At 47.7% G+C, this 25,966-nt stretch overlaps 2 protein-coding genes across 2 annotated transcripts in view; one reads left to right on the top strand and one right to left on the bottom strand.

Moving 5' to 3' along the window:
• VAT1L (vesicle amine transport 1 like) overlaps window positions 1–497 on the bottom strand; it is a 55,453-nt gene extending 54,956 nt beyond the window's left edge. The window contains exon 1 of the mRNA XM_066327952.1: window positions 188–497. Within this exon, the coding sequence (XP_066184049.1) occupies window positions 188–417 (230 nt within the window). The 5' untranslated portion in view covers window positions 418–497. The remainder of the gene's footprint in view (window positions 1–187) is intronic.
• The window catches only part of RGS9BP (regulator of G protein signaling 9 binding protein), a 419,431-nt gene that overhangs the window by 126,540 nt on the left and 266,925 nt on the right, over window positions 1–25,966 (top strand). The gene's annotated exons all lie outside the window — the stretch shown is intronic.

The following is a 25,966-nucleotide window of genomic DNA, read 5'->3' on the forward strand; positions in this document are numbered from 1 at the left end:
AGCGGGCGGCGGGGAGCGGGGCTGCGTGGCGGGGAAGCCACAGGTGAGGGAAGTCGGCGCCGGAGCTGGGGGCTGCGGGGCCCGTCCTGCCCGCTCCGAGCGCGGGGATGGCCGAGCGCACGGCACCCGCGGGACACCGCACCCCGCCCGGCCCCGGGGAAGGACAGGGCGAGGGGCGATACTGGACCAGGCTTTGACGCGGATCTTCAGCTCTCCCTCCTGCGGCTCCGGCATGGCTTTCTTGGACACGCGGAGCTTGTTGAGTCCTCCGAAGGCGGACAGCACCACGGCTCGCATCTCCTTGGCGTCCCCGGCGCGCAGGCTGCCGCCCGCGCCGCCCTCGGCCGCCTCCCTGCCGCCCTCCTTCTCGATCATCTGCTCCGTCTCCTCGGCTCGCTGCGCTCCCTCCTTGGCCATGGCGGGGCTGCGGCGGCTCCCGCGGTGCCGCCGTGCGAGGCCGGTGCCGCCGTGTGGAATGGCCGCGGAGCCGCCGGGGCCCGCCCGCCGCACTGCACCGGCTGCGCAGCGCCCTCCGCCCCGCGCCGCCCCCGCGGCGCCCCGCGCCCGCCGACTCACACAGCCGGGCCGCCTGGAAGGATCCCTGAGACCGCGCAGTCCCACCTTGTGACCCATCCCCGCCTTCTCGCCCAGACCGTGGCACTGAGAGCCGCGTCCAGTCCTTAAACACCTTCAGGGGTGGGGACTCTACTACCTCCCTGGTGAGTCCATTCCAGTGTCTAATCATCTTTCTGTGAAGAAATTCTTCCCAATGTCCAACCTCAACTTCCTCTGGCGCAGCTTTATAAGTCCTGTCACTTGTTACCTGGGAGAAGAGCCCGATCCCCACCTGGCTCCACCCTCCTTCCAGGTAATTGTAGAGAGGGATAAGGTCACCCCTGAGTCTCTTCTCCAGGCTGAACAGTCCCCGCTGTCACCTCAGGCCAGCGCAGGGTCCAAAGCTCGCTGAGCAGAGTGTGAGGCCAGGCTCTCTGACTGCACCAGCCGCCCTCTGTGCCCCAGGGCTCACGGCACCCTGGATTAAATCTCCACTCGAGGTGCCCGGCTCTAGATCCTCACTGGGGGAGCCCAGTGGGCACAGTTCACACCTTCCCTGTTCCTTGTCCTGAAGCTTTTCTCGGGGCCGGCTGGGTGAGCACTCAGTGCCAGAAGAGCCATGCAGGCGAGCAGCTGCCTCACGACTAACACAGCTTTGCAGCAAACCCCACAAGTTTGAGACTCTGCTGTAGGGCACTTTTAAGCCTTTATGCAACAGATCTTTACCAGTGCTGGTCTTTGCTGGTTCCTGTGGGGAGCTAAATCCTTTAATACGAGCACAGGGCGTGCTTGCAAGGCACCCACCCACCAGAGCTGCCTGGGACTGTCCTGGTTTGGGTCCCTCAGGAGGCTCAGGCACCAGGCTCTGTGTCAATGAGGGTCAGTGCCTGCAGCCTCCCCTGGGGCAGCTGAGTGGGGATTTTGGGGGATCACTAGTTGTGGTTTCATGGATGTTGATGGAGTGTCTGTTGAGTTCAGTATTAGATCCCTGTGCCAATTTGTGGATGGCTCCACAGTCAGAGTAAATCAGTCTAAAGTGATGCATGTATTTATGAAATTCCAAAATTCATTGCAGCATGCTGAGTGTATGGTGAGTGGTCCTGCAGACCGTCCTGTGGGTATACAGTTTTACCACCAAACCACCCCCACCTGCAGGAACTGAGCTCTCGAGAAGCTTCAGGACCTCCCTGTCATCTGTTGAGGATTATGACCACCCCCTCTTTAGGCTGTGGAGTCGTACTGATCTGACTTCATCAATACTCCTTAATTTCACAGTGTGCATTTATCTCATCTTGGGTCACATATTCAGTGTTCAAGTATTTGAAGGAAGCCAAAACCACTGGGAATATCTTAGCTATAACAAGTAATGGGGTAAAAGCATTTCATTAACAGTAGCAAAATGAGATAGTGGAGGAATGGAGACAATTTTCATATTCCTTCAAAATTTTGGCGATTTTTTTTTCTCTAGGCTGTAAAAACTTTCAGACAAAATATTTTTTAAAAGTAATTTCTGAGAATTTGTAATCTAAGCCTGCCATAAATAAAGCAGTAAATAAATACCTGTTAGGAGCAAAGGAGAAATAGTACTTGCCTCAGGGAAGCTTCCCTAGGTTCATTACCTCAAGAAGTTCAAACAGATTTTATCAAAAGTCAAGTCTGATGCCTCAAACACCACTTTAGTTGTCCTTAAGATATGTTTTGACAAAGACTCAGAACCAGCTCATTAATACCATCATGAATTTTATGTGTGACATACTAAAGCAATGCCAATCACTTCATTCCAAGTATCAGTGTGTGGAGAGGTTTAAATAGTTTTAACGATCAGGAACCTTTTTTTCTCCCTTGTCCCCCTGCTAATACCATGAATATCCCCTCCCTGTTCCCTACACTTGGCTAGTTCAGTGCTGTAATGGGGAATACAAGGTTCTGTCACTTTAGATCTGGCCATTTGAATGCATGACCAGGCGGGCAGCAGCTGAATAAAGAATAACATGCACTTGTCTCCAAATGATTCACTCTGCTGGCATCTTGTTACAGTTTTAACTCAAATGAATGCTGAAGTGTAGAGTGACTGGGGAAGTAAAGCAGATAACATATGGCAACTAAGTGACATCCAGAATGAGGAAGAGACTAGGGGACAGCTCACTCACATCACTCCAGCAGCCTGCAACAGCCAAAGAGCTGAATCTGGGGCCTTCAAACTGCATTTGTTTTGCAGTGGTTTGTGAGTCTTCTAATTAAGCCTCCCCATATTGATTTAAAGCTATCTCTATTTCCCCCTTGGTCCTGAACCAAAAGTAATTTATCCTAAATGCTTTAACTGTGTACCGTTTGCAAGTCAAAATGTTGAAGGATGGCCATTTTGTAGAAACATGATGTATGGTAGAACCAGAAATTGCACAGGTCAGTTGTGGCAACCGAAATAACATGTAGCAGATATTTTTGCATAATCATGATCCCATTCATTTGATTTAATCCCTGAGCACTTCTTCAAGAATATTCGATGATGCAGTACAGAAGCATACACTGATGTAAAAGCAGGATTTATTCTGACAGTTGACTGTAAATTTAACCACTCTAGACACAGGCTGTGGGGTGGCCATTCATATCACTTAAGGCTTCACTAAAAGCATTCCAATGGTGGCTTTCCACTGACTTCAGCAGCCAGTGGACTGCACCTGTAAAAGTGAGCACACACAACTTGATTTGATGAGTATAGACAAGCAGTGACAATATTAATGAACCTGTGAGAACATGAGCAAAAGGGAATTAAGAGTTCTTTCATCACCATCCGCACCTGCTGGTCAAGCTAGGGATATCCCTTCTTTTGGATAGTGATGTTTAAAATGCTGTGCAGAAAGGAAGGGAAATGGAACAGTGCACTTGTGGATAAATGCTGGCAGTCACAGTCAACATTTCCACCCAATTCAGATCTTTTCAGAACATAGTGTTCCTTTGTTTAGCAAAGGAACCTATATATGATTACATCAGATACTGTTTTGAGGGTTCAGACCTGAATTTTGTGGAGGAGAGCAGCCATTCAGGATAAATCTGACTGTAGTAATACTTCTGGAGGAAGTTCGAGGAAGAATTTGAAGTTGCTGCTGGAAACACAGACCCAGTATAAGGTTGATCAAAAACTGAAGTAGATGAGTTAAATGCAAGGTTTGATGCTGTGTAGAGATGAAACCAAACCAAACCAAACTAAACCAAACCAAACCAAACAACCCTTGGGCCATTATGCAAAAGAAATATCCCCCACTAGATACTCACTACACACTTGATACCACTTCTTTTTGGAAGAACAATGAGGTTTGTCTTCAAGAAAGACTTGATGTCATTGTATCAGTGTCTCTTCCTAACAGGAAAAAGAAGACCTGAATAAGGGCTAATCACCTTGCTTAACCTCACACATAAATGGCAAAAACAAATCCTCAGTTAAGAATGCCATTTTTATCTCAGTAATTTTCTCTGTGGCATAAATAATGTTTTGTCTTTAAAGTATTATAAACATTTTTGTTAGGTTAAATTATTTCTTTTTCTAGTAGTTATAAATTAAATTGGAAAATCATTGTGAGGTATGTTCTGGGTTCTTTAATGCATGATCAAGGCATTGGGCTTTTTACAGTCTATTGTCACCGAATCCTGTCTAGTGCCGAGAAGAAATCTGGAAGAAATTATATTTTGAGAACATGTTCAAAACACCTATTTCAGCTGTTGTTATGCCCTATAGTCCACAGCATCTCTTATCAATAGGAAAACCGGTTTAGTGTCTTTTCCCACTTGTATCTCTGTGTAGAGTGTATTAACAAAGATATTTCCAAAGGAATTTCCAGACTACAGGATGCTAGATTTATTTGTTTGGGCTTTTTAAAAACAAAAGAGACTTCCATTTCCTAAGGTTAATTTACGTAAAGATAATTGTATTATTTTATTCTATCCTAGCCAGGGGCTTTCTCTTGCTGGTGAAGCTCTGTATGAATCATAGCAGCAATGAAGGAATTCTCTGATCATAGGCACTAAAAAGAACTGTACAGTTCCCTTCAGCAGATGCAGTTTAAAGCTCCTTGGCATCATCAGAAGTAATGAAAATGTGTTGCATTTTAAACCAAAGAGGAAAAGAAATGAAAGCACTCACAGAGGATTTGGCAAAGCCAATATATACCAATATGACTTATCCTGCTGGCTGCTCAGTTATTGCAGCCCTTTGCTACTTTACCATTTGTCTTATATGGAGATTATGCTCAGGTAATGACTTGTTTCCTGCTTTGTAAAGCTGAGCTGAGCCATTTTTACCTAATATGAATATGAATAACAACTAGTAATACATACTTACAATTCTCTTGTATTAATGCACCAGTGCTAGTTACCCTTAGAATTTTTTAGGGTATTGCAATGTCATCCCTGAATTTAAACAAGTTCAAGATATTAACTGTAGCCTATTCTTTTAGGTAACTTGCAGCAAAAGTAAAAAATTATTGCACATGTTCAATCTCCCTTTTTAAGTACTGTGGTCAGTAACTGGACTGTTATGTGTATGGGGATGCACACGATGATTTATGTACTGCTTCATTCTGTGTGACTCCAGGCTTTGAGAAAGAGTAATCCCACTTGGCATTTTGACTCCACTTAGTCTCAGTAATTATGGATCCAGAGTAACTTGTTAGAAGCTTGTGGAAAAATGTCTCTGAAGTTTACAGTGGAGCTGAAGTGTACAGAACAATGAGAATTCAATGCATAATTCAATGAATACCAAGAATAAGTCTGAAAAGCATATCCAGTTATCCTACTGGCTATATCTAGTTGTTATCCACTGCTACAGTACAGTGCACAATATCACCAGGGAACATTGTGTCATCTTCAGACCCATCTATTAACACATTGTATTTTTGATCAAAGTTACTTTCTGCAAATTACCAAGCTGTTTAGCCTTTTTGAGGCTCCTGTTTTTTGTGGTTTTTGTTGTTGTTGTTGTTGGTGGTGGTTTTTTTTTTTTCTTCTTTTTTTTTTTTTTTTTTCTTTTTAGGTATTTACATGTATAATACAGGTAGCTCCTGAATCTGCTCAAGGAAACCAAAGTGAGCTTTTAGGTTTTCTAGGATGAGGTCTGTTTTGCCTTTTTCTGAAGCTGCAGTCCAAGACCAGTGACAGAAAAGTTGCTGCTCTGGGAGCAGGGATGCTTCTAGCTTGGATTTAAAGCTGAAGGGGTTGTACTAATTTACAGCTCTTATAAGAACTCTATCTCTGCACAGAATTTCCACAGGCATTACAATACAAAGAACTCTTCCTTCCCCTAGAAGCTCTTGATGCAGCCTTCTGTATCCACCCTGGTTGTGCCCTCTGTGATGGGGCTTTTGCAGAAAGGAAAAGGATACTCTTTAGCATAACTGTGTTTTCTATGGAGTGTTTTATCATGGTCTATTAATATTCTCTTTTCATCAGTTCCATAGCTACTTATTGTTTTCTAACTCATTGATTTTAATAAACCAATTGAGCATGCTGCTGTATTATTTTCTACTCTCCCTGTATGCTTTTCTACTCTCCCTGTGGAGGAAAAAAAATTTACCCATAAAACCAAACATAAACACCAGCTTATTAGGATATTGGTTTCCTCTGAGCACTCTTAAGATGCTAATGGAACTGTTCATTACATAGCTTCCAGGTTAGATCTCACTTGGGCTGCTAGAAACAGATCTTCACTGAATAAATGCATTTGAGTTTGCAGGCAAGGTTCAGAACCTGTGTTCTGTTTTGCTGAAATGGAGTTATTTTTCTTCATAGTGGCTGGTGTGATGCCATGTTTTGGATTTACAGCCTCAACGGCGCTGATAACACACCAGTGTTTTTGTTAGTGCTGAGCAGTGTTACACAGTGTTAAGGCCTTTTCTGCTTCTCCCATCATCCCAGCAGCAAGGAGCTGCACGGGGAGCTGGGAGGGGACACAGCTGGGAGCCCTGATGGAAGGGGAATCCTATTCCGTACGGTATCTTGATGAGCAAGCACTGCTGGGGGAAACGAGGAGAAAAGGGAGACATTTGGGGTTACGGCTGAGGCCCTACTTTCCTGGAAATGGCCAAACATCTGCCTGCCTAGGAAGCAGGGAATAATTCCTTATTTTGTTTTGCTTGCACATAAATCTTTGCCTAACTTACTAATCTGTCTTTATCTGAACCCACAAGTTTTCTCAGTGTTGCCCTTCTGACTCTCTGCCCCACCCCACTGCAGAGAAGAGATGAGAAAGTGTGTGGGGTTTATTTGCCTATAAGAGTTAACCCACAGCAAAACCAAAACCACAGCTGTCTTCTTTTTATACTGATTTTAATAGTAAATTCACAAATTGGGAAACGGGCCCGAAAAATCTTAATGCCATGTTCACCTAGAGAAGTAGTTCCTTATTTTATAGTTAAGCATACTACTGAAGTTATTTGGGTAAGCTTATACTATTGACAATGGCACAGTACTAAATATTTCTAATAGCAGTAGGATAAGTGTTCTAGCTTTATGACTTTGGGAAGGCTGAAAGAATTAGGATTGTTCAGTCCAGGGAAGAGAAGCTCCAGAACTTCCTAACTGGATTTTTCCTGTATCTGAAGGCAAGCCAACAAAGATGGAGAGAGACTGTTTACAAGGACCTGGAGTGACAAGACAAGGGAGAATGGCTTCAAACTGACAGAGTGTAGATTTAGAATGCATATTAGGAATAAATCCTCTACTGTGAGTGTGAGGCCCTGGCACAGGTTGCCCAGAGAAGCTGAGGCTGCCCCACCTGTGGAAGTTTCAAAGGTCAGGTTGGATGGGACTTGGAGCACCCTGGGATAGTGGAAGATGTTTCTGCCCATGGCAGGAGGTTGGAATGACATAACCTTCAAAGCCCCTTCCAACCCAAACCATTCTATGTACTTATTCCATCTCTAGTCACTGTACTAGAAGATAATGGAAAAAAAGGCATTGTAGTCTGAAATTGGACCATTTGCTGACAGGAGTGTAACAACACAAGAGGACTGACTGTGCCATTCTGTTTCTTCTCTCACCCCAGTGTGGGCTCACTGCCCACTGCACGGTGCCAATTCACACACCAAGGTGAGGTGTTTCTATTTTCTGCTCTAATTTGTGCAAAGTAGGGAGCTGGGGGTGAACCACAAGAGGCTGGCTCTCTGAACATCAACACTTCACAACATTTTAGCAAAAAAAAGACATCACTATTCACTGGCTAAAAGCTAGCTGGTTCTCTTATTAACTGGTATTCTACCTTCATTTGGTTAAATGATTCTTTGGCTTCCCATGCTAATTAGTCCTATGCTCAGTCTTTCTCTTTTCAGTCACTGGGTTTCTTGGGTCAGTGGCTGTGACTTGGTAGTGGCAATTTTCCCCTGGCTGAATTCTACCCAGTTGAAGTTGATTTTAGCATGGTTGCTGAGTTGACTATGTTAGTTTCTTCCTTATCTTGGGAGTTCTGCCAAGTGTCCTTGTGGCCTGTAAATTCTGCATTCTCTGTGCCCACTATCAGAAGCACATCCTTCTTCCCAAGCTTTGTGAACCTCCCCCAGATCTGAGATCACTGAAGCCTGTCAAGCCTTAGACTTAACAAAGCAATTCTACCAACAAGTAATTTATGTTTCTAACACCTGGACAATTATTTAGAGGTTTTGAAGAAGTACTGGCATAATTTTAGATGTGCTTTTCAATAAAAATTAGTGAAATGTTAGATAAAGGTGATTTCTGGAGACAATGTTAATGTAAATGCTGCATAGGAAACCTTCCAGGCTGCAACCAAGACAAATGATTCTTCAGTGCTCCAGTCTTTTGAGAAACCAGATCTGGTCCAATAAACTCCAGGGTTTGTCAGTATGTTTGGAAATTTTGAGGGGAAAAGGTCAGGAGATGAGAGCTCATAGAACATTCTCAGACTTCCTTCACTGTGGCAAAGTTCGTGTTCTAAGAGAAAACCTTGCTAGCAAGGTAGGATGTGGCTACAGATGCAAGACAGACAACACATCTTCTTGTGTAAGGGCAGCATTCTTATTCTTCTCCCTCCGGAAATTGTGCAGATGGATTAGAATGTTGGTAAATTGTGAACTATCATGAACAAGGGATCAGAGAATATATTTAAAGATGAATGGTAGAACTTGGCCACATGAGAATTTTGAAGTCCCAGTTAAGAGGTGAAAATGGGGACTGCTTACTGCCACTGTCCTGGCATTGCCTGATTGTGATCTCTGCACGTTTTAAGAATTTTTGTCTTTTTGAGACATCAGTAGGGGGCTTTGAAGTCCTCATTAAATGATCTTCCTCTGTGAAAGTTTAGATCCTGCCTGCTATCTCCTTGTATCACATAACACACTTGGGTACCCATGTAAACTATCATTTGCTTTTTTATCCAATGTAAGAAAACTTGGGCACTCTGGATAAACTCTTTTTCTTTCAGGGTAAAATGGAAGGGCCACAACTACTTCCTGAGCATGCAGTTTGATTTCCCCTTACTTTGAGGTAATTCTAGATCTAAAATCTAGTTATTTGATTTATCAGATGATTTAAATTAAAATTGGAAACCATTTTAGGCAAGAGTTTGGAATTCAGCACAAGTGTCTTGGTGAAATCACAGTACAAGTGCCGGCATTTGCCTTAGTCTTTGAAGAAATAATTCAAAATGCACTTTACATCTACAGTCACAAATAAAAGTTAGGAAGACGTGACATGGGAAATGAAGTCAGGACAAAGGAAACTGAGGTTTCTAAGGAAATTGGTATTTTGCACTCTAAAACTAGATTTTTTTTCCCCCCCCACATAGGAAAAAGATACAGAAACCTTCTGGCTTCACATTTTAACCATGAGCTAAGCAATGTCCTTTCATGGTAGGTAATGAGCCAGCAACTCCCTTTAAATGTGGAGATGCTGACTAGTATCTGGCATCTCAGCTGGAGAAGAGGCATTGTGTTACAAAATCAGATCCAAATACCAACACTGTCTTGGTTGAGCTGCAGCATCAGAATTGTTTCCGCTGAATGGCACCCAAGTTTCCTCAGAGACCTTAATATCAACGGGATTGTCAAGCATGTGTAGTCCAAAAAGGAGTTTTTGCACTAAGAGACTGGATCTCTAATCACCTTGAAGTCACCACCTTAGGATGAAGATGGAAGGGGTTTACACTACTTTCAAATCTTTAATTCAAGGGTTTAATTCCTCCAGTTTAGAAAAGATAAGTTTACTGTTGGGTCAATCAAGTTGAAAGAGAAGCAATTATTAGCAAGGAAAGATGAAGAGTGCTCCAGAAAGTCAACATTGCAGGATATTTCTCTTATTTTAACAAGGTAGTTGGTGGCAGGGGTGTCTATTTTCAGAGAAAAATGTGGGTAGGAACATGGAGAAAAGGAAACAAAAGGCAATGCCCTACAGACACATCTAAAGAAAAGAATCTGGTATCAACTCATGGGAAGCAAGGACATCAAAAGAGAAATCCATGTGAAGTTGTTCAAAAAGGTTTGTGAGTTACTTTTGAAAGTATATGCCCTATTCAAATAAAACATTCCTTTAGGACAGGCAAGAAATCATTTCAGTGTTCAGTGGCCTGAGGTACTGCGGGCGAAAAGCATCAGGGACACAGAATACACTTCCTCCAGTCCTGCTCCAGCTCCAGGGCTACGAGACTGAGGCAGGAGACTTCAAAGGCTCTGCAGAAACAACTGAACAGCACAACCATCGGACAGCCCCCTGCATGAGCAGGCAGACATCAACCCGGGCACCTCAGCCCTCCTCAGATAAATACAGAGCCAAGTCTTGCCGCGTTTTATACGGAACTGCCAGGAATTCTAGCGAGGATTCTCATGGAAAGTTACAGTGATCACGTCCCCTGCTGCTGGCGAGCAAATTGGGAAAGAAACGATTGAAGTTAAAAGGAAGAAGGTAACCTTCAATCGTTAAAACAAGAGAAAATTGAGGCCTCTGGTGGGGAAATAATGGCGCAGACACATCAGTGTAAAAACCAGTGACAGCATATTACCCCGTGTGAGGAGCCAGTTTGCTTTTGGTTTGTGTCAGCCCGCACGGGGAAGGGGCCGCACAGGTGGCACACGCAGGAGGCGGCGAGGAGAGGATGGGGGACAGCCGTGTCTGTGCGGAGACTGCCGGGCAGCCGGGTCACGTCTCACACGGCAAGGCTGTCACCAGGGAACCGAAGGGACTGTGCCCCAGAGACACTCAGCCACCGACGGCAAAAGGTCTCTGCCGATGGACTGCGGGGACACAGTGGCCGGGCCGACGGTCTCCTGCCAGCAGGCGACTCTGGGAGGAGCCGGGGCATCGAAATCACTGCGCCACAAGCCGCGGCTTTTTTTTTTTTTAACTTGCTTTTTGAGTGGTTGGGGGGACTTCGGAGACTGTGCTTTTTGCTTTTGGAGAGGCTTTGAGATACGCTTTTGAAATCTGGGAGCCTTTTGTGTCTTGTGTTTCTGCATTGCCTGCAGCCTGCTGAGGCCCTCGCTGGATCTTGCTTGCCCTCGTCGCATCTGTCGTGTCTCCTCGTGTCCCTGAGCGATGCCCTGCGTGTCTCGTCCCTGTGTCCCTGAGCCCCCTGTGCCCAACCCTGCCCTGCCCGCCTCCGAGCCAGGCCTCTCTCTCCGCCCCCACGCCAATTCCCTTCCCATTCTTCTTCCTCTTGCTCCGTCTTTTCTTTTACTCTCTTTAGCAGAGTAACTCTTTTTTCATCAACGCTGCAGCAAGAGCGCCTTCCTGCCAGGCTCTGATTGCTGTGCTCAAACTCTCGGCCAGGAGCTGCGAGCAGACAGATCCCTCCTTTAGGAGAACGCCGTTTTGGCAGGATTACTCCGATCCAGCGGCAGGGTAACATGATGCTGAAGAGGAGCGCTAGCTGGGAGCTCACAGCGCTCTGCCCTCGGGGGAGGCTCCTGCGGAGCTGGAGGAGCTGGAGGAGCTGTGCCTGTCTTGTAGCAGACAATGCCATCGTGCGGCAGTTCTGCTTCCTCGGCCGACCATCCCGGCTGAAAACTGCTGCTTCTATCCCGGAGTTAGCAACCAGTTAAATACCCCTCTGTCCTGCTGAAGTGTTTCCATAGCATGAGGACGCCCCTTAGCAGGAGGCCGGCAGGTTCACTCCATACAGACCTTTCTCCAATTTCCAACTATAGTACTTCAAGAAAAGCCATTTTCTGGGAAAGGGTTAAACCCAAGCTGACAACCAGTGGTCTCGGTCACTCTCTGGGACTCAGCAGAGGCTGAGGTTTCAGTGGCAGCAGCTTGAGGTGGGATGTGTGACCAAGACTATGTGCCACAGTAGCAGATGTCCTGGCCCCTCCTCAATACCATGGCAGTTTTCACTTCTCTAGGGTATGTATGACCACATTTCGTGTAAAACTCTGATTAAATACACTGAGGACAAGCAGCTGGAGCTGCCAAGGTGTGCAGAGAGGATTTGTCTGTTTCTGTAGAGAAACCCAAGTGCTGACTTCTCTGGCCCATGTAGCAAAGGGTTGTCTTCCCTCATCCCTTCAGAGGGACCCCACTGGCTATCTCTTTTAATGCAATAAATGAGCAGGTGTGCACTGGGAAGGTTGGGATGTTTCAACACTAACACTGATTCACACATCCTGCAGCAGAACAGGAGCTCAGGAACGGAGACATGAGAGTGCTTTGGCCAGTGTCAAGCACTGAGCTCTCTCTTCTCTGGCTCTGCCCACTCACTGGTGAGGCTCTATCCACACAGTGATGTGGTTCTGGGCTCCATCCATGTCTCCCAGTTCCACTGATCTTTGTGAAACCATCACTGTGGTCACAATGAGTCGTTGCATTGATTAATGTTTTTGCACTGTTAGCACAGTCACACTGGCCAGTCCTTGCCTGAACTCAGATCTTGCAGGTTGCCTGCAGCCTTTGGTGACTTGGAGGCTAATTTCCAGGAGTTAGACTAAGCACTTTGACAAGTGAATTCTCAAAGTAGGGATTACTTGTCCAAGGTAATTACCTGTCTTTGGCCTCCTCACAAGAGGAGCATCTAAAGTAAGTGAGGTATTTTAGCCAGGTAAGCAGCCATGTGACATTCACTTTCCTTTTGTTCCCACCAAAAACTTGTAAAGCATAATAAAGGACATTTTGGATATTAATAGAGATTTGGTTAATAATTTCAGAAAATGGGATTCCAAAAGTGAGGGCAAAGGTGGGAGAGATGACAAGTGCTGTGAGGCTCTGACAAGTCTTAGTGGCTCATGGGACTGCACCCAAAGCAAAAGGCTGTTAGGTTTCAGGGTCTATTTGTTATGGGGTTTTAGTTCTATAAATCTTAACTCAGTCACTTAAATATGATCACTGCTGGGTGGCCTCATGTTCTTCACTTCTGAAGGATGCCACAGCCTTGAGACAGCAGTTTATCCTTTGGGTCTGCCATGAATGGGAGTCTGAATTTCCAGAGTTTGATTGTTGCTCCTTCCAGGTGAGCCAAGACATTCTCCAGAATGGCATCTGGATTCCAGGGTAGAAGGCTGGAACCTCGTACTCGAAAGCTAGTCAGAGAGGCAGAGAAACCTCTAACTGTGAGTACCTGCTGTGACTGGGCTTGAGCTGTAGTAATGCTGGACACTGCCCTCGTGTCCCTCCTTGCCCTGCCCTGCCCATTGTCCAGCAGCACAGTCCAGCTGCAGACCCCGTCCCCACCTCTCCGTGCCGTGCTCCTCTTGGTGGGGGCTGTCCCGCTGCAGTAGGGAACACCGTGTGCTGCTTCAGGGACAGTGCAGCTTGCCTGGCTGTGCCACCAGAGCCAAGTTCCTTCTGTCAGGCTGGACACTCAGCTGTGCTGCTCTGACCAACCTGCCCTTGTTGGGCCTGTGGGGGGAAGCCCAAACTCTGCCCAAAGCCTTGAGATCATGGCTGGTCTCAGCTAGAAGAGGCTCCAAACCAGCTGTTGTCTCTCCTCTGCTGTGTGGGGCACAGATCCAGCCCTGCAGACAGCAGTGGAGTCAGGGCCACAAAGGTCCCTTGGCTGTCAGCAGCTCACTTGACTGAGGATGCCCCACGGCTGAGGCTCTGTCAAGGAGAGTCCTCTGTTTTCTTCTGTGGAGGGGCCTGTGAGCCCAGACAGAGAAAGCAATTAACAGAACTAAAACTTGGACACATTCCTGTGCACCTCACTCTTGGTACAACTTTGCTTTCTTCCATCTCCTGCACTCACCCAGCAGTGCCATCTCCCTGGTGTGAGTTTTGAGTGCTGTGCAAGAATGGAGTTAGGGGAGTGCTGAGAGCTCCTCCCCACTCTCTGAAAAGGTCACTGCCTCAATCCAATGAAACAAAAGAGAAAACATGTGCCCAGAGAGCAGAAATCCCCAAACATGTCCCATCAAATCACGAAGAAGCTACTGGGACAGAGCCATGTGGTTGCAGTATGTGTATTGCACTCTGTATTATTAATTTACTGATGCTAAGTATTTCAGCGGGTAACTTCCGGGTCTTCCAGAACTGTTCCTGGATGCTCTGATCACAAATTATTCGTCAATAGCAAGCAAACAAGAAAAGCCTAGATGAACAAAGGCATTTCTGAGGCTCTTCCTGGTTTTTTGCCTTTCAGCTGACTCCCTCTGCCTTCCGGGAGGAGATGTCTCTCACCACCAAGCAGAGGCTGGCCAGAGCTAAGAAGTTGACTCTGCCTCCAATTGTGCAGCCTCAAGCCAAGCATGAGACCTCCCATCACAAGGTAGCCTTTCCCTGCCCTTGCTGTTTGATGTGATACTGGAGGAGGGTGCCAAAAGAGCAGCTTGGCTTGAGCCTGCTCAGTGTGGTCCAGGAGTGTTTGCCCAGCCCAGGGCAGAGGTGGAAGAGCCACTGTTTGCCCAGTGTGAGCTGGGCAGATGTACAGACCGGAGTCTGTACTTTGCTGGGGGTGAGTGCAGAATCTTCCTGCCAGCAGCTGAACCTCTCCCTGCTCTCTCTTGCCTCTCCTTGCAGTCCGTGGCAGCTGACCCAGAGCAGAGCTCATTTCAGCCTTGCCCACCAGAGGTGGTGTTTCAGAACTACACCCCTGGTGAGGTCTGTGAAATGCCAGTGCTTCTGAGGAACAGGGACAAGGTAAGTGCTGGGACATGGATGTTTAACACTGCTGGAAGAGGAGAGCAGGGAAGGGTGGTTAGGGATGGCACCAGGACACCTCCACCTGTCCCCACAAGTGACAAAACCGTCCTTCCGTGTCTTTCCTGCAGGTTCCTCACCTGGTGAAGGTCACCTTGGAGAGCTCCCCTTATTTCGAGCTGGTGGGCCCCAATGACGCATGCCGCAAGGTGCCACCGGGCCTCTCCAGCACTGTGCACGTCCTCTTCACCCCTGCAGAGAACAAGGTGAGTCTGCACGTCCCAGGAGATTGGAAAGTGACCCTGCAAGGCTGCGTTCAGGACATCTGGCCTGGGTTTCGAGGACCTCTGCTGGTTTCAGGGGAGCTGCACTGGATCTAGAACTGGGACATCCTCTTGGGCCACGCTGAAGATAGGGATAAATGCCCTGTGCTGAGACAGGTTCTTTTCCTGCAGGATTATTTCCACAAGCTCGTCTGCATCAGTGAAAGGGAAGAGTTCATTGTGCCAATTCGGGCCATTGGTGCCCGAGCCATCCTGGACTTCCCTGACGAGCTGGACTTCTTCCAGTGTCCGGTCAAGTACAGCACCCACAGGACTCTGCTGGTTCGCAACGTCGGTAACCGCCAAGCCTGTTACCAGCTGAGCACCCAGAGGTGAGGCAGCTCGTCTGTGCTCCTGCAAAACACCTTGGGGTGATAACAGAGTTGGGAAAGAGCAACAAAAGGAACCAGAGCATCGGAGCTGCTGCCCTGCGTCCCCAGCTGGAAATGCGCAGCACGTGTGGGGTTTGCTGTTGCTTCTCATGTTTTAAGCAGGATGCAGCCTTTGAGCTTTCTCTGTCCCAGATTTCCTGGAGGGTGCTGGAGCATGTTAGTAGCTGGCTTGCACCCTCCTGAGCACAAGCAGCTTCTGAAATGGTTGCTTGCCACTGTCAAACACATCCTTTCCCTGGGAGGCCAGTGGCACGTGGCTTTCCAGGGGTCCTCTCACAAGATGCCTCATGTGAACTGTGTTGTGGACAGCCTGTGCTGTTCCTGTCAGTCTCAGGAGACAATCTCTGTTTCTCCTGTTGGCTGAACTGGAGAGGGTAATGCATTTTTGACACTGTACCTTCAAGAAAATCAGTTCAGTTGGCTGGTGGTGAGTTGAAGGTTACTTGATCCCAGAGGGATTGAAACATGGCTCCTATCTACAAACCAAATGCAGCACAAGGTATATAAAGGTTACCTTCAAACAGTCACTCTGCCATTTCTCTTAGGGACTCAAAGACTTTGTTAATAAATACTGCTCTTTTCCTCCACCTTGGCCAACAGAATTTCTGAACTTGCAGAATTTATCATTCATCTACTTATGAACTCGTGTCAGGACATTTTCAAGAATTATTCAAATTTAAAACCTAGGTAATCTTCTGCAGTTCTGACATCCGATTGGTTGTTTTCTCAATCCCTTTCCCTATTGGTTCTTGAAGTAAACCCCATCCCCCTGAGTTCCTATATAACCCTGGCTACCAAGCACCTCCGGGTCTTTTGAGTCGGCAGTTCCAGGGAATAACAATGTGTTCAGAAGATCAGACTGACTCCTGTGTTTACTCCTGCACTGCCTGAGAGAAAACCTGCTCAAGATAAGCTGCCCTTGCAGCTGGAGCCTGGAGAGCTGACAGGCTCGGTTGCCTTGGCAGCCCTTCACAGAGAGCTGGTCACAGCGGAGTGCCTGTGCCCCTGAGATAGAGGCTGTCCTTCTCAGGACGACTCACCAGGAAGGTCACGGCAGCCAGGAGACCCCGCCACAGCCTGGGCGGTCAGCGACAGCCTTAGGCACTGCTGGGGATCCAGGGGCAGCCACAGCTGCTCTGGGCACCCTGTGCCAGGGTCTCAACAACCTTCGTTGTCGAGAATTTCCTCCCAATACCTCATCTAAAGCTACACTCTGTCAGTAGGAATCCGTCCCCCCATGTCACAGGATCATGGAATGTTCTGATTGGAAGGGACCCACAAGGATCAGCAGGTCCAGCTCTGAAGTGAATGGCCCTACGGGGTCCAAACCCACAAGCCTGGTGTTACTCACACCATACTCCAAACAGCTGAGCTGATGTCCTGGCAATACACACCCCTCCTTGGAAACAATCCCTCTCCATCTGATTGTCCAGCCCAGCTCCTGTCCCTGCACAGACCCCAACAACCCCAGCCCGGGCATCCCTGGAGCAGTATCCAAACTCTCCTGGAGTTCTGGCAGCCTCGGGGCCGTGCCCATTCCCTGGGGAGCCTGGCTGTGGGGGCCCAGGGCCTGCCACCAAGGTGACTGTGCCTCAGCCATGGAGGGGCTGAGGCAGAGGAGGAGAAATGCTCTTCTAGGTGAGGAAAATCTTCCTCCCAGGGGCCTGTGCAGCCACAGGTTAATATCTCTTAGGTTTCCTTGTTCTGTCGGATTATGTCACCCTGTTCAGCCTCCATTCACCATATACCCACCCCTCCTAGAATGTTCTTCCTTCCCTTGAGCCCCCTGGCTCTGTCTGGCCGCAGTGTCCCACCCCGTGACCCTGTTGGTTCCCCCCGTTCCTATTTTCCCCTCTGCACCACTTTTCCCTATCCTTGTTGGTCCTTCACCCTCAGATCGGCCCCTTTTGTCTCATTTATAACCGTGTGCCCTTGGCCCAATCTTCTTTCTGTTTCCTGATTCTTTTCGGAGCCGTTCTCGTCCCTGAAGACAGCTGAGACAGCTAATGGCTGGAATGTCCAAGGTTCAGCTGTGAATTCATGCTTAGGAGGCAAAGTTTACTCTTTTACACAGTGGAAAACGATGGTCAAGGTAGAGCAGCCCCCCAAAGACCCATGCTGTCCTGTAATCCCAATCTCTGTGCCTTACATTTTAATTTTCGCTTGTCTACCACATGAGCAAGCTACTGAGCTCTGCAGAAGGGCAAATGGAATAAGAGGTGGTTGTTACTGTTTTGGGTGGCTTTTTAAATGAGTTGATGATGGCCAAGAACTTATTTCATAATGACTGGGGCGAAGTACTTGTTATCCCTTCACAACTCAGCCACCAGCTCCTGAAGTATCAAATTGTGAATTGGTCTAGCAGAAAGATCAAAAACTCTCAGAAATATTTTTATTTTGACACATTATTTGGGGGGGTGGGGGGGGATTTTTTTCTTCACACTATCAAAGACTGGAAGCTTTTTCTTGTACGGCTTTGTTGCTAGTTTTAGACCTACTTCCCTTTTTCTTGAAGGTAAGAGATGAGGAAAGCAGCTATAAAAAAATATCTGTTTTGCATTCCTAAGCATTATGAAGAAGATTTAGAAAGAGTTTTCATTCCTCATGGACTCATCCTGGACAGGTATGAGGGTAAACAGAAAAGAATAGGGACAGTGGGGCCAATTTTTGTCTCTCCGAAAGAAAAGACTGAGGTCCTGCCCTGTGCAGCCCTCAGAAGCATGGAAACCCTGCAGCCCGAACACTTCTGTCCTGAAGTCTAGTACAAGAGGGGGTTTATGGAGAGGATTCCTCTACAAGCCCAGTTAAGCTTCCATGTTCCCTCCAAGATCTTTAAGCCTACTTATCCTGCAATATTTAAGTTTATGGATTAAATCAGCCTGTGCTGCGCAAATACAAACTTTCCTATGACTTGCTGTGGTCACACTTTGCTAGTTATAAAAACCTAACAGCAAGGTCAGAATTTTTACTTGAACAGTACCTAGCATATGGACAAACAACTGCGATGTACAGAATACTTTCCAGACTTTTTTTTTTTTTTTTCCTTACAGGACAGAACGTTTGGCTAGCGATATCATCCAAGACATGGGAAGTCACTACATTGTTGCACTTTGTCTTTAAAGGACGCTATAAATTCTTTGCTGATTTGCTGGACCATAAAAAAGCACTAAATCAAACTGTTGATAGATCGGTGCCTGTTACCATGGATTTTGGGATTTTGTCAGAATAAAAAACTAGCGTGTAAGAGGGTTTTTTTGTTTGTTTGTTTGTGGGTTTTTTGTTTGCTTTTGGTTTTGTTTTGTTTTGGCACATCTGTGGGCCGAACGAGAATGCCAAAGAGAAACACAGGATGCGATAACACCAGTCTCCTGGAGCACGAATTCCTGGCTGCTGACTAGGTGATAAACCATTACACCAGAAGGAAATTACTTGTGCTACTTGTGTGTCCCTAAGCAGAAGGAGAGGCTCAGTGCCGGCGCCCAGGAGCCGCAGCTCGCTGGTTCCCGCCTGTGCTCTGCGCTGGGCACGGCCCGTGCAGCTCCGGGCTGTTCCCGCTGTGAGGGAGCGGCTCGGGGCCGGGCCGAGGCTCGGGCGGTGCGGAGCGCTGCCGCCGAGCCCGTCACCTCCCGGGCCCCGAGCGGATTGCTGCCGCCCGCCCGAGGGCACCGGGGCTGCGGCAGGGGGGACCGAGGGGGAACGAGGGGGAACGAGGGGGAACGAGGGGGAACCGAGCGGGGAACGAGGGGGACCGAGGGGGACCGAGCGGGGACCGAGGGGGAACGAGGGGGACCGAGCGGGGACCGAGGGGGAACGAGGGGGAACGAGGGGGGACCGAGGGGGAACGAGGGGGAACGAGCGGGGACCGAGGGGGAACGAGGGGGAACGAGGGGGAACGAGGGGGACCGAGGGGGAACGAGGGGGAACGAGGGGGGACCGAGGGGGAACGAGGGGGACCGAGGGGGAACGAGGGGGAACGAGCGGGGACCGAGGGGGAACGAGGGGGACCGAGGGGGACCGAGCGGGGACCGAGGGGGCCCTACCCCCGCCCCACCCCGCCCGGCCCCGGCCCCGGCGCTGCCCTCACAATGGGCCGCGTTGCCCGGTTACAGCGGCGGCGGCGGCGCGGCCTCAGTGGCCTCACAGCGCGCTCGGGGCCGGGGGCTCCAGGGAACTGTTCGCGAAACTTTGGTTTCTGCCAGCGAGTCCTCAACTCGCGGGGACTTTTGTCTCCGCGAGCGAGTCTTGAATTTCCTCTGAAGGTAAAGATTGACTAAAGGTGTACCTTTTGGTTTTGTCACGTCTGTGCTCTGAAAAAGAATGCCAAAGGGAAATAGAGGATGTGATAATGCCAGTCTTCTGGTGCAGCAGTTCAGTGGCATGTACAGCTGAGTGGATAAACAATAGGCAGAGGGCATCAGTCACCTCTTCTGTTCCATGATAAACCTTTGAAAGCCAGTTTAAGGTTTCAAACAGATGATTTAACTCTCTGAATAAGGTTTTATTTCACTGAGATTTCTATTGAAATAGTCTGAAATTTCTGTGTTTCAGCTGTTTTTTTTCTTTTGGTTTGTGTTAAATGCTTGTCAAAAGATCATGAATTCTTCATTGGGAACTTTCATAAAGGTTGACCTCCTCTAATGCCTATCAATATACCCCATGGCCATAGATATATGCACAGGTGTATTAGAAATAGGAGACATTTAGTGAATATGTGAAATCAGTTGGGCTGATTGTTGGTAAATGATGGAAGGCGGTTTCGGGAGCTGGCAGATGAGCTTGCAAAACTGCTCTCCATCATTTACCAACAATCTTGGTTAACTAGTGAGCTTCCAGATGACCGGAAGCTGGCCAATGTGACACCCATTCACAAAAAGGGTAAGAAGGAGGATCCTAGTAATTATAGGCCAGTCAGCCTGACCTCAGTACCTGGTAAGGTAAATGGAACAGGTTATACTGAGTGTCATCACGCAGCACCTACCAGATGGCCAGGGAATCACACCCAGCCAGCAGGGGTTTAGGAGGGGTAGGTCGTGTTTGACCAAGCCGATCTCCTTTTATGACCAGGTGACCCTCTTGGTGGATGCAGGACGGGCAGTGGGTGTTGTCTATTTGGACATCAGCAAGGCCTTTGACACTGTCTCCCACAGCACACTCCTGGAAAAGCTATCAGCCTGGGGCTTGGACAGGAGCACTGTTTGCTGGGTTAGGAACTGACTGGATGGCCAGGCCCAGAGAGTGGTGGGGAATGGTGCTGCATCCAGCTGGGGACGGTCACCAGTGGTGTTCCTCAGGGGTCTGTGCTGGGGCCAGCTCTTCAATATTTTTGTTGATGACATGGATGAGGGGATTGATGCTTTCATTAGTAAATTTGCAGATGACGCTAAGCTGGGAGTGTGTGTCCATCTGTTGGAAGGTAGGAGGACTCTGCAGAGAGACCTGGACGGGCTGGATGGATGGGCAGAGTCCAACAGGAGGAAGTTTAATAAATCCAAGTGCTGAGTCCTGCAGTTTGGCAACAATAACCCCCTGCAACTTACAGACTGGGGATGGTGTGGCTGGACAGTGCCCAGGCAGAAAGGGACCTGGGGGTGTTGGTGACAGCAGCTGAACATGAGGCAGCAGTGTGCCCAGGTGGCCAAGAAGGCCAGTGGCTCCTGGCCTGGATCAGGAATGGTGTGGCCAGCAGGAGCAGGGAGGTCATTCTTCCCCTGTATTGGGCACTGGTGAGGCCTCACCTCGAGGGCTGTGTCCAGCTCTGGGATCTCAGTTTAGGATGGACACTGAGTGCTGTGTCCAGCTCTAGCCCCTCAGTTTAGGAAGGACACTGAGTGCTGTGTCCAGCTCTGGGATCTCAGTTTAGGATGGACACTGAGTGCTGTGTCCAGCTCTGGGTGTCTCAGTTTAGGAAGGACACTGAGTGCTGTGTCCAGCTCTGGCCCCTCAGTTTAGGAAGGACACTGAGTGCTGTGTCCAGCTCTGGCCCCTCAGTTTAGGAAGGATGTTGAGATGCTTGAACACATCCAGAGGAGGCACCAAGGCTGGTGAGGGGCTGGGAACACAAACCCTGTGAGGAAGGACTGAGGGAGCTGGGGTTGTTCAGCCTGAAGAAAAGAAGACTTGAGTGACCTTATCACTCTCTACAACTCCCTGAAAGGCGGCTGTAGTCACGTGGGGTTGGTCTCTTTCTTCAGGCAGTAACTGACAGAACAAGAGGAGACAGCCTCAAGCTGCATCAAGGAAAATATAGGTTGGATATTAGGAAAGAGTTTTTTATGGAAAGAGTGATAAAGTACTGGAATTATCTGCCTGGGGATTCACCATCCCTGGATGTGTGTCTTGGTTTTGATGGACAGGTATCTGCCAGGGAAGATTGGAGTCTCCCTTGCAATGTAAGCCCCTCCCCTCCCTTTCCAAATTACTATAAATTTGCAATTAAAAGGCAGCCAGGCAAAAATTTTAGGAATAGGTATAATGCTTCTTTACTAGGGATATAAAAAAATATAAATGTTGTAGTACAGAAGAATAAGCAAGCAAGCAAACAAACAAGAAATCCCAGAAAACCCTGACAGAGTCAGAAATACAACCTGACACCCTGTTGGTCAGTGTTGGAAGCTGTCCAAAGTAAGCCCTCCTGGAGTGGTAGATGTAGCTCTGTTGGAGATGGTCCTGTAGAAAAAGGATCCAGTAATGGTGAGATGGGTCCGGTCTTCCTCCAGGAATCTGGTGGAAAACTGGCTGTCTGGTGACACTTGTAGCTCCTTTTTATCTAGGTAAAGATGGTTTGGGTCCTCCTCCCTGGGTAGAGCATCTTACAATATGATGTAATGTGTCATGTCTTCGGTGACCTTTAATGGCCCATTAACAGAAGAGATCCCCATAGGGGTAGGGGAAGAATGAACAGAGATAAGCAACACCTCTCCATCCCAGTTTTTAACAGCTGGCTTCTTATCAGAGAAGGCAGTTAACCCCTCCCTAACAGATAAAGAAAAATCTCCCCAGCAGGTTTGGCCACCTCTTTGCTTTCAGTTAAGTACTCTTAATATCCAACACTTGGTCTCCTTGGTAACTTATGGGGGAAAAATTCTTTAGAGTGAAAAAGGACAAACTTAACCCCCAACAATGTGTTTAAAAAGACTGGATGTGGCACTTAGTGCCATGGTTTAGTTGAGGTGTTAGGGTATGGGTTGGACTCCATGATCTTGAAGGTCACTTTCAACCTAATTCATTCTGTGATTCTGGGATTCTGGGATTTAGAAGATAAAAGTAGGGAATAACTTTTGCTGGAGGGGACCTCTGGAAATCATCTGAGCAAACACACTGCTCAAAGCAAGACCAGTGTCTGGGGATTGCAAGGTGCCATTGGGAGATCTGGAGCTTTCTTTAGATGCCCTACAAGAAAAGAAACATACAAATGGACTGAGTTAAAAAGCAGAAGAAAATAACCTATTAAAATGCCCCTTCAAACAGATGTAACAGGATGAGAACTATCTGAAGGAACAGCTCACAATTAACAGATAAAAGGCCAGAATTTAGCCCCATCTCTGGCAGTGCTTTTCAGTTGGTCATTACAGTGTCAGGAATGCCTCCTTCACAGAAATTCAGAGGAGTTAAGTTTAACTGTAGAGCTTGGGTCTTGGGGAGTCAGGTCTACACGAGAGATGACTGCTACAGCAGTAACAGAGGAGTCTGGTGGGTACAGCCTGGCGTGGGATGTAGGAGATGCAGGGGCTGATTTGCACTTAGTTTTTCAGCCCTGACAACTGAGTCCTGAACTTGGCTGGATCCTCTTCTCCTGATAATTTGAAAGTAAGAAGATATTTCTTCTTTCTCAGACAGCCCCTGAAGTCACTCCCAGGAGTGTTATTCCCATCCTGCCATCTGAGGGCAGGAGTATGTAACACGGGGCAGGAATGGAATGGAATGGAATGGAATGGAATGGAATGGAATGGAATGGAACGGAATGGAATGGAATGGAATGGAACAGAAGGTAGTGCTGAAGTGTGGCCAGGGACTCCCTTAACTCGCACCTTCTCTGTTCTGCCGGAATTTCTGGCAAAAGAATAAGAAAAAAATCCTGTGCCTTGCCCACAGCAGGCACTGATCCCCCAAGCCCCAGCAGAGACCTGCAGCAGTGCTGGCTCACCCCTGGGGTGGATGTGGGAGCTCGTACAGTAATGCAGCTCTGGGGCTGCTGGGGCCTTGTCTTTCCTCCCCTCTCCCCAAAGTCTCACATCCAGCACATAAATACTGCTTGCCCAAGGCTTCCCTGTCAGCCACTAATGATGTTCTCACTAGTGGAAATGGAACAGGTCAGGCCCGTAATTGCAGCAATAGGTCCTTAGTGAGCAGGACCTGAAGCAAGTTCATCAGCTGTCAGTACTGACATTAATGAAATTCAGCTTGCCAGATGTTCTCTGTATTTTTGTGTGTGATAAATTCATCACTAAACTCCCTAGAACACCCTTTCTGTGGATGGACTGAGCACCAGCAAAGCACCAAGAACTTCTGTTTCCCCAGTGGGGTTGTAGAAGAGCACAAAGCCCAGCAACTGCTGGGCAGAAGCACATTTCACCTGAGCTGTCCCTGAGCATCAAAGCACGGAGTCTTGTGTTTGTTAGGCAAGAACTGTTCAGCTGGTGACCAATCCTAATTGGTCCTGTTAACTCCAAAGTGCATCAACACATTTGTGTCATTATTTCCAACACATTGCACAGAGTTTGTCTGGTGAGCCAAGCAAACAGTTACGAGCCTGGATGACAACCCAGAGTCCCAGACTGCATCGCTGGTAAATACACAGAAACCTCCTGTTCTGCCTCCTTGATGTGCTGCTGCTAATGGTGCTTCCTTTAGCTGGGATTGGATCCTTCAGATTGTAAAGGGCATCCTCCTTTTGGGTCTTGTTTCCATGTCACTGCATTGCTCTAATGTGCATTTGCACTCTTTCAGAGTTTTGACTGCTCCTTTTCCTACAGCAGCTTTCATTGACATGGTGATAAAATGTGCCCTTTTTAGGCTAAATCTGGATGTTTTCAAGGTAAAAGAAACCAGAGAACTACATTGCAAATTCAACAGTAATTATTCCTTGGTCTTCAAGGAAAAGTTCCTTCTCCCTGTCTGATTCCTAGACTGTAATCTCACAGTGCAGGTAGTGCCCTAACATTTGCACCTCTTGAGATGACGTTTACAGGTAGCAGGAAAAGAGAAATTCCTGAAGCAATCAGTGTCAAGTTGTGCATGCAGATAGCTCTTAACTCTCTCTGTGCTTTTCACAAACTGTTCCCTGAGGAGATTGCTGGCAGTCAGAGAGCTGGAGGCAGAGTATGGGGGAGATGAGGTCATTTTATCCCACAGGATCTTTTGAGGGCTGGATCTGCTCAGAAGTGGGTCAGTAGCTGGTTTTGATCCTGTCTGTTCTGTCTGTCTTCTATTGGCTGTAGTTTGTTTGCCCAAGTGAGCTGAAGTGACCTGCACTGCAGAAGGAATATCATGCCCAGATGTCCCCCAATTCCTGATCCCTCTCTTTGTGTTCCAGTCCTTTCTCCGTGGTTCCAAATTGGGCCCAAGGTTAATCCTAGAAATGCCAATCCCTTACTGTAACCACAATCTACGCTGTGTCTGAGTCTTCCTTGCAGTGTCATCTGTGAGCCTGGGCACAAGGGTGGGAGGTTATAATGGGCATTTTGAGTTCTCTTGCACACAGGGACAGTGTGACGGAGGGTCACAAGTGCGGCTGCTGTTAGGAGCACGAAAAGACGAGGCAGGCCAGCAGGAGGTGAAGAAGGAAAAGCTTTACTTTATTTTTCTGACTCCATATATATACAAATTTACAGACAGGTCAAGATTGGCTACACAGGTAGCCACCTCTTTGACCTCATTGGTGAACATCACCTTCAATCATTCATTCTCCTCCTAGAGAGGAAAAATGCAAACAATTCTAAGAATAACCATAGTTTACTTGAAGCTGCGTGAGAACGAATGCAAGAAGTGAAAAACAGGCCAACTTGAGGCAACATCTCACCCTTTTACCATTAAAAAAAGAAAAAGGGAAAAAGAAAATGAACAATGTTCAATTTCTGGACGTGGAAGGACCATTGGAGTGATCATCGGCATCAGAGTCGTCACTCAGTGGTTCCTCCACTTGTTGACCTTCATTTTGGTCGCGGTCTCCTGCTTTCAACATGACAGGGCTATTAGAACCCTGCAGCACCTTATGGTGCTTGATGGCATACAAAACCTTTGCCAATTGTTTGCGGGGGGGTTTCACCCTGCATTCCCCATTTTTGTTTTGAAGAACCCAGGCCTCAGGGGCACAACACAGGGTCTTCATCAAATGAAACAAAACAACATTGCCAACTCCCTTCAAAATTGAATGACCCAACCTCTGTGCCACGTCGGCCACAGAGACGAAATCCATGACTAAATTGAAAGGTTCCTGGGAAACTTTGGAAATGCCATGACGGCAGCCCTCAATACAACCAATTGGGCTGTCCCATCCTCATGACCTTCCAAAACTTGACCCTCAGATCCATCCTTCCAAGCAACAATGGCCCGTCGTGTCCTTCCTGAACCGTCTGTGAAGACAGCAGGTCCTTGCACTTACTTCTGACTAGTTTTGTGCCGCAAAAATTTCAA

Source organism: Sylvia atricapilla, chromosome 12 (assembly GCF_009819655.1).
Source record: "Sylvia atricapilla isolate bSylAtr1 chromosome 12, bSylAtr1.pri, whole genome shotgun sequence".
Taxonomy (NCBI): Eukaryota; Metazoa; Chordata; class Aves; order Passeriformes; family Sylviidae; genus Sylvia; species Sylvia atricapilla.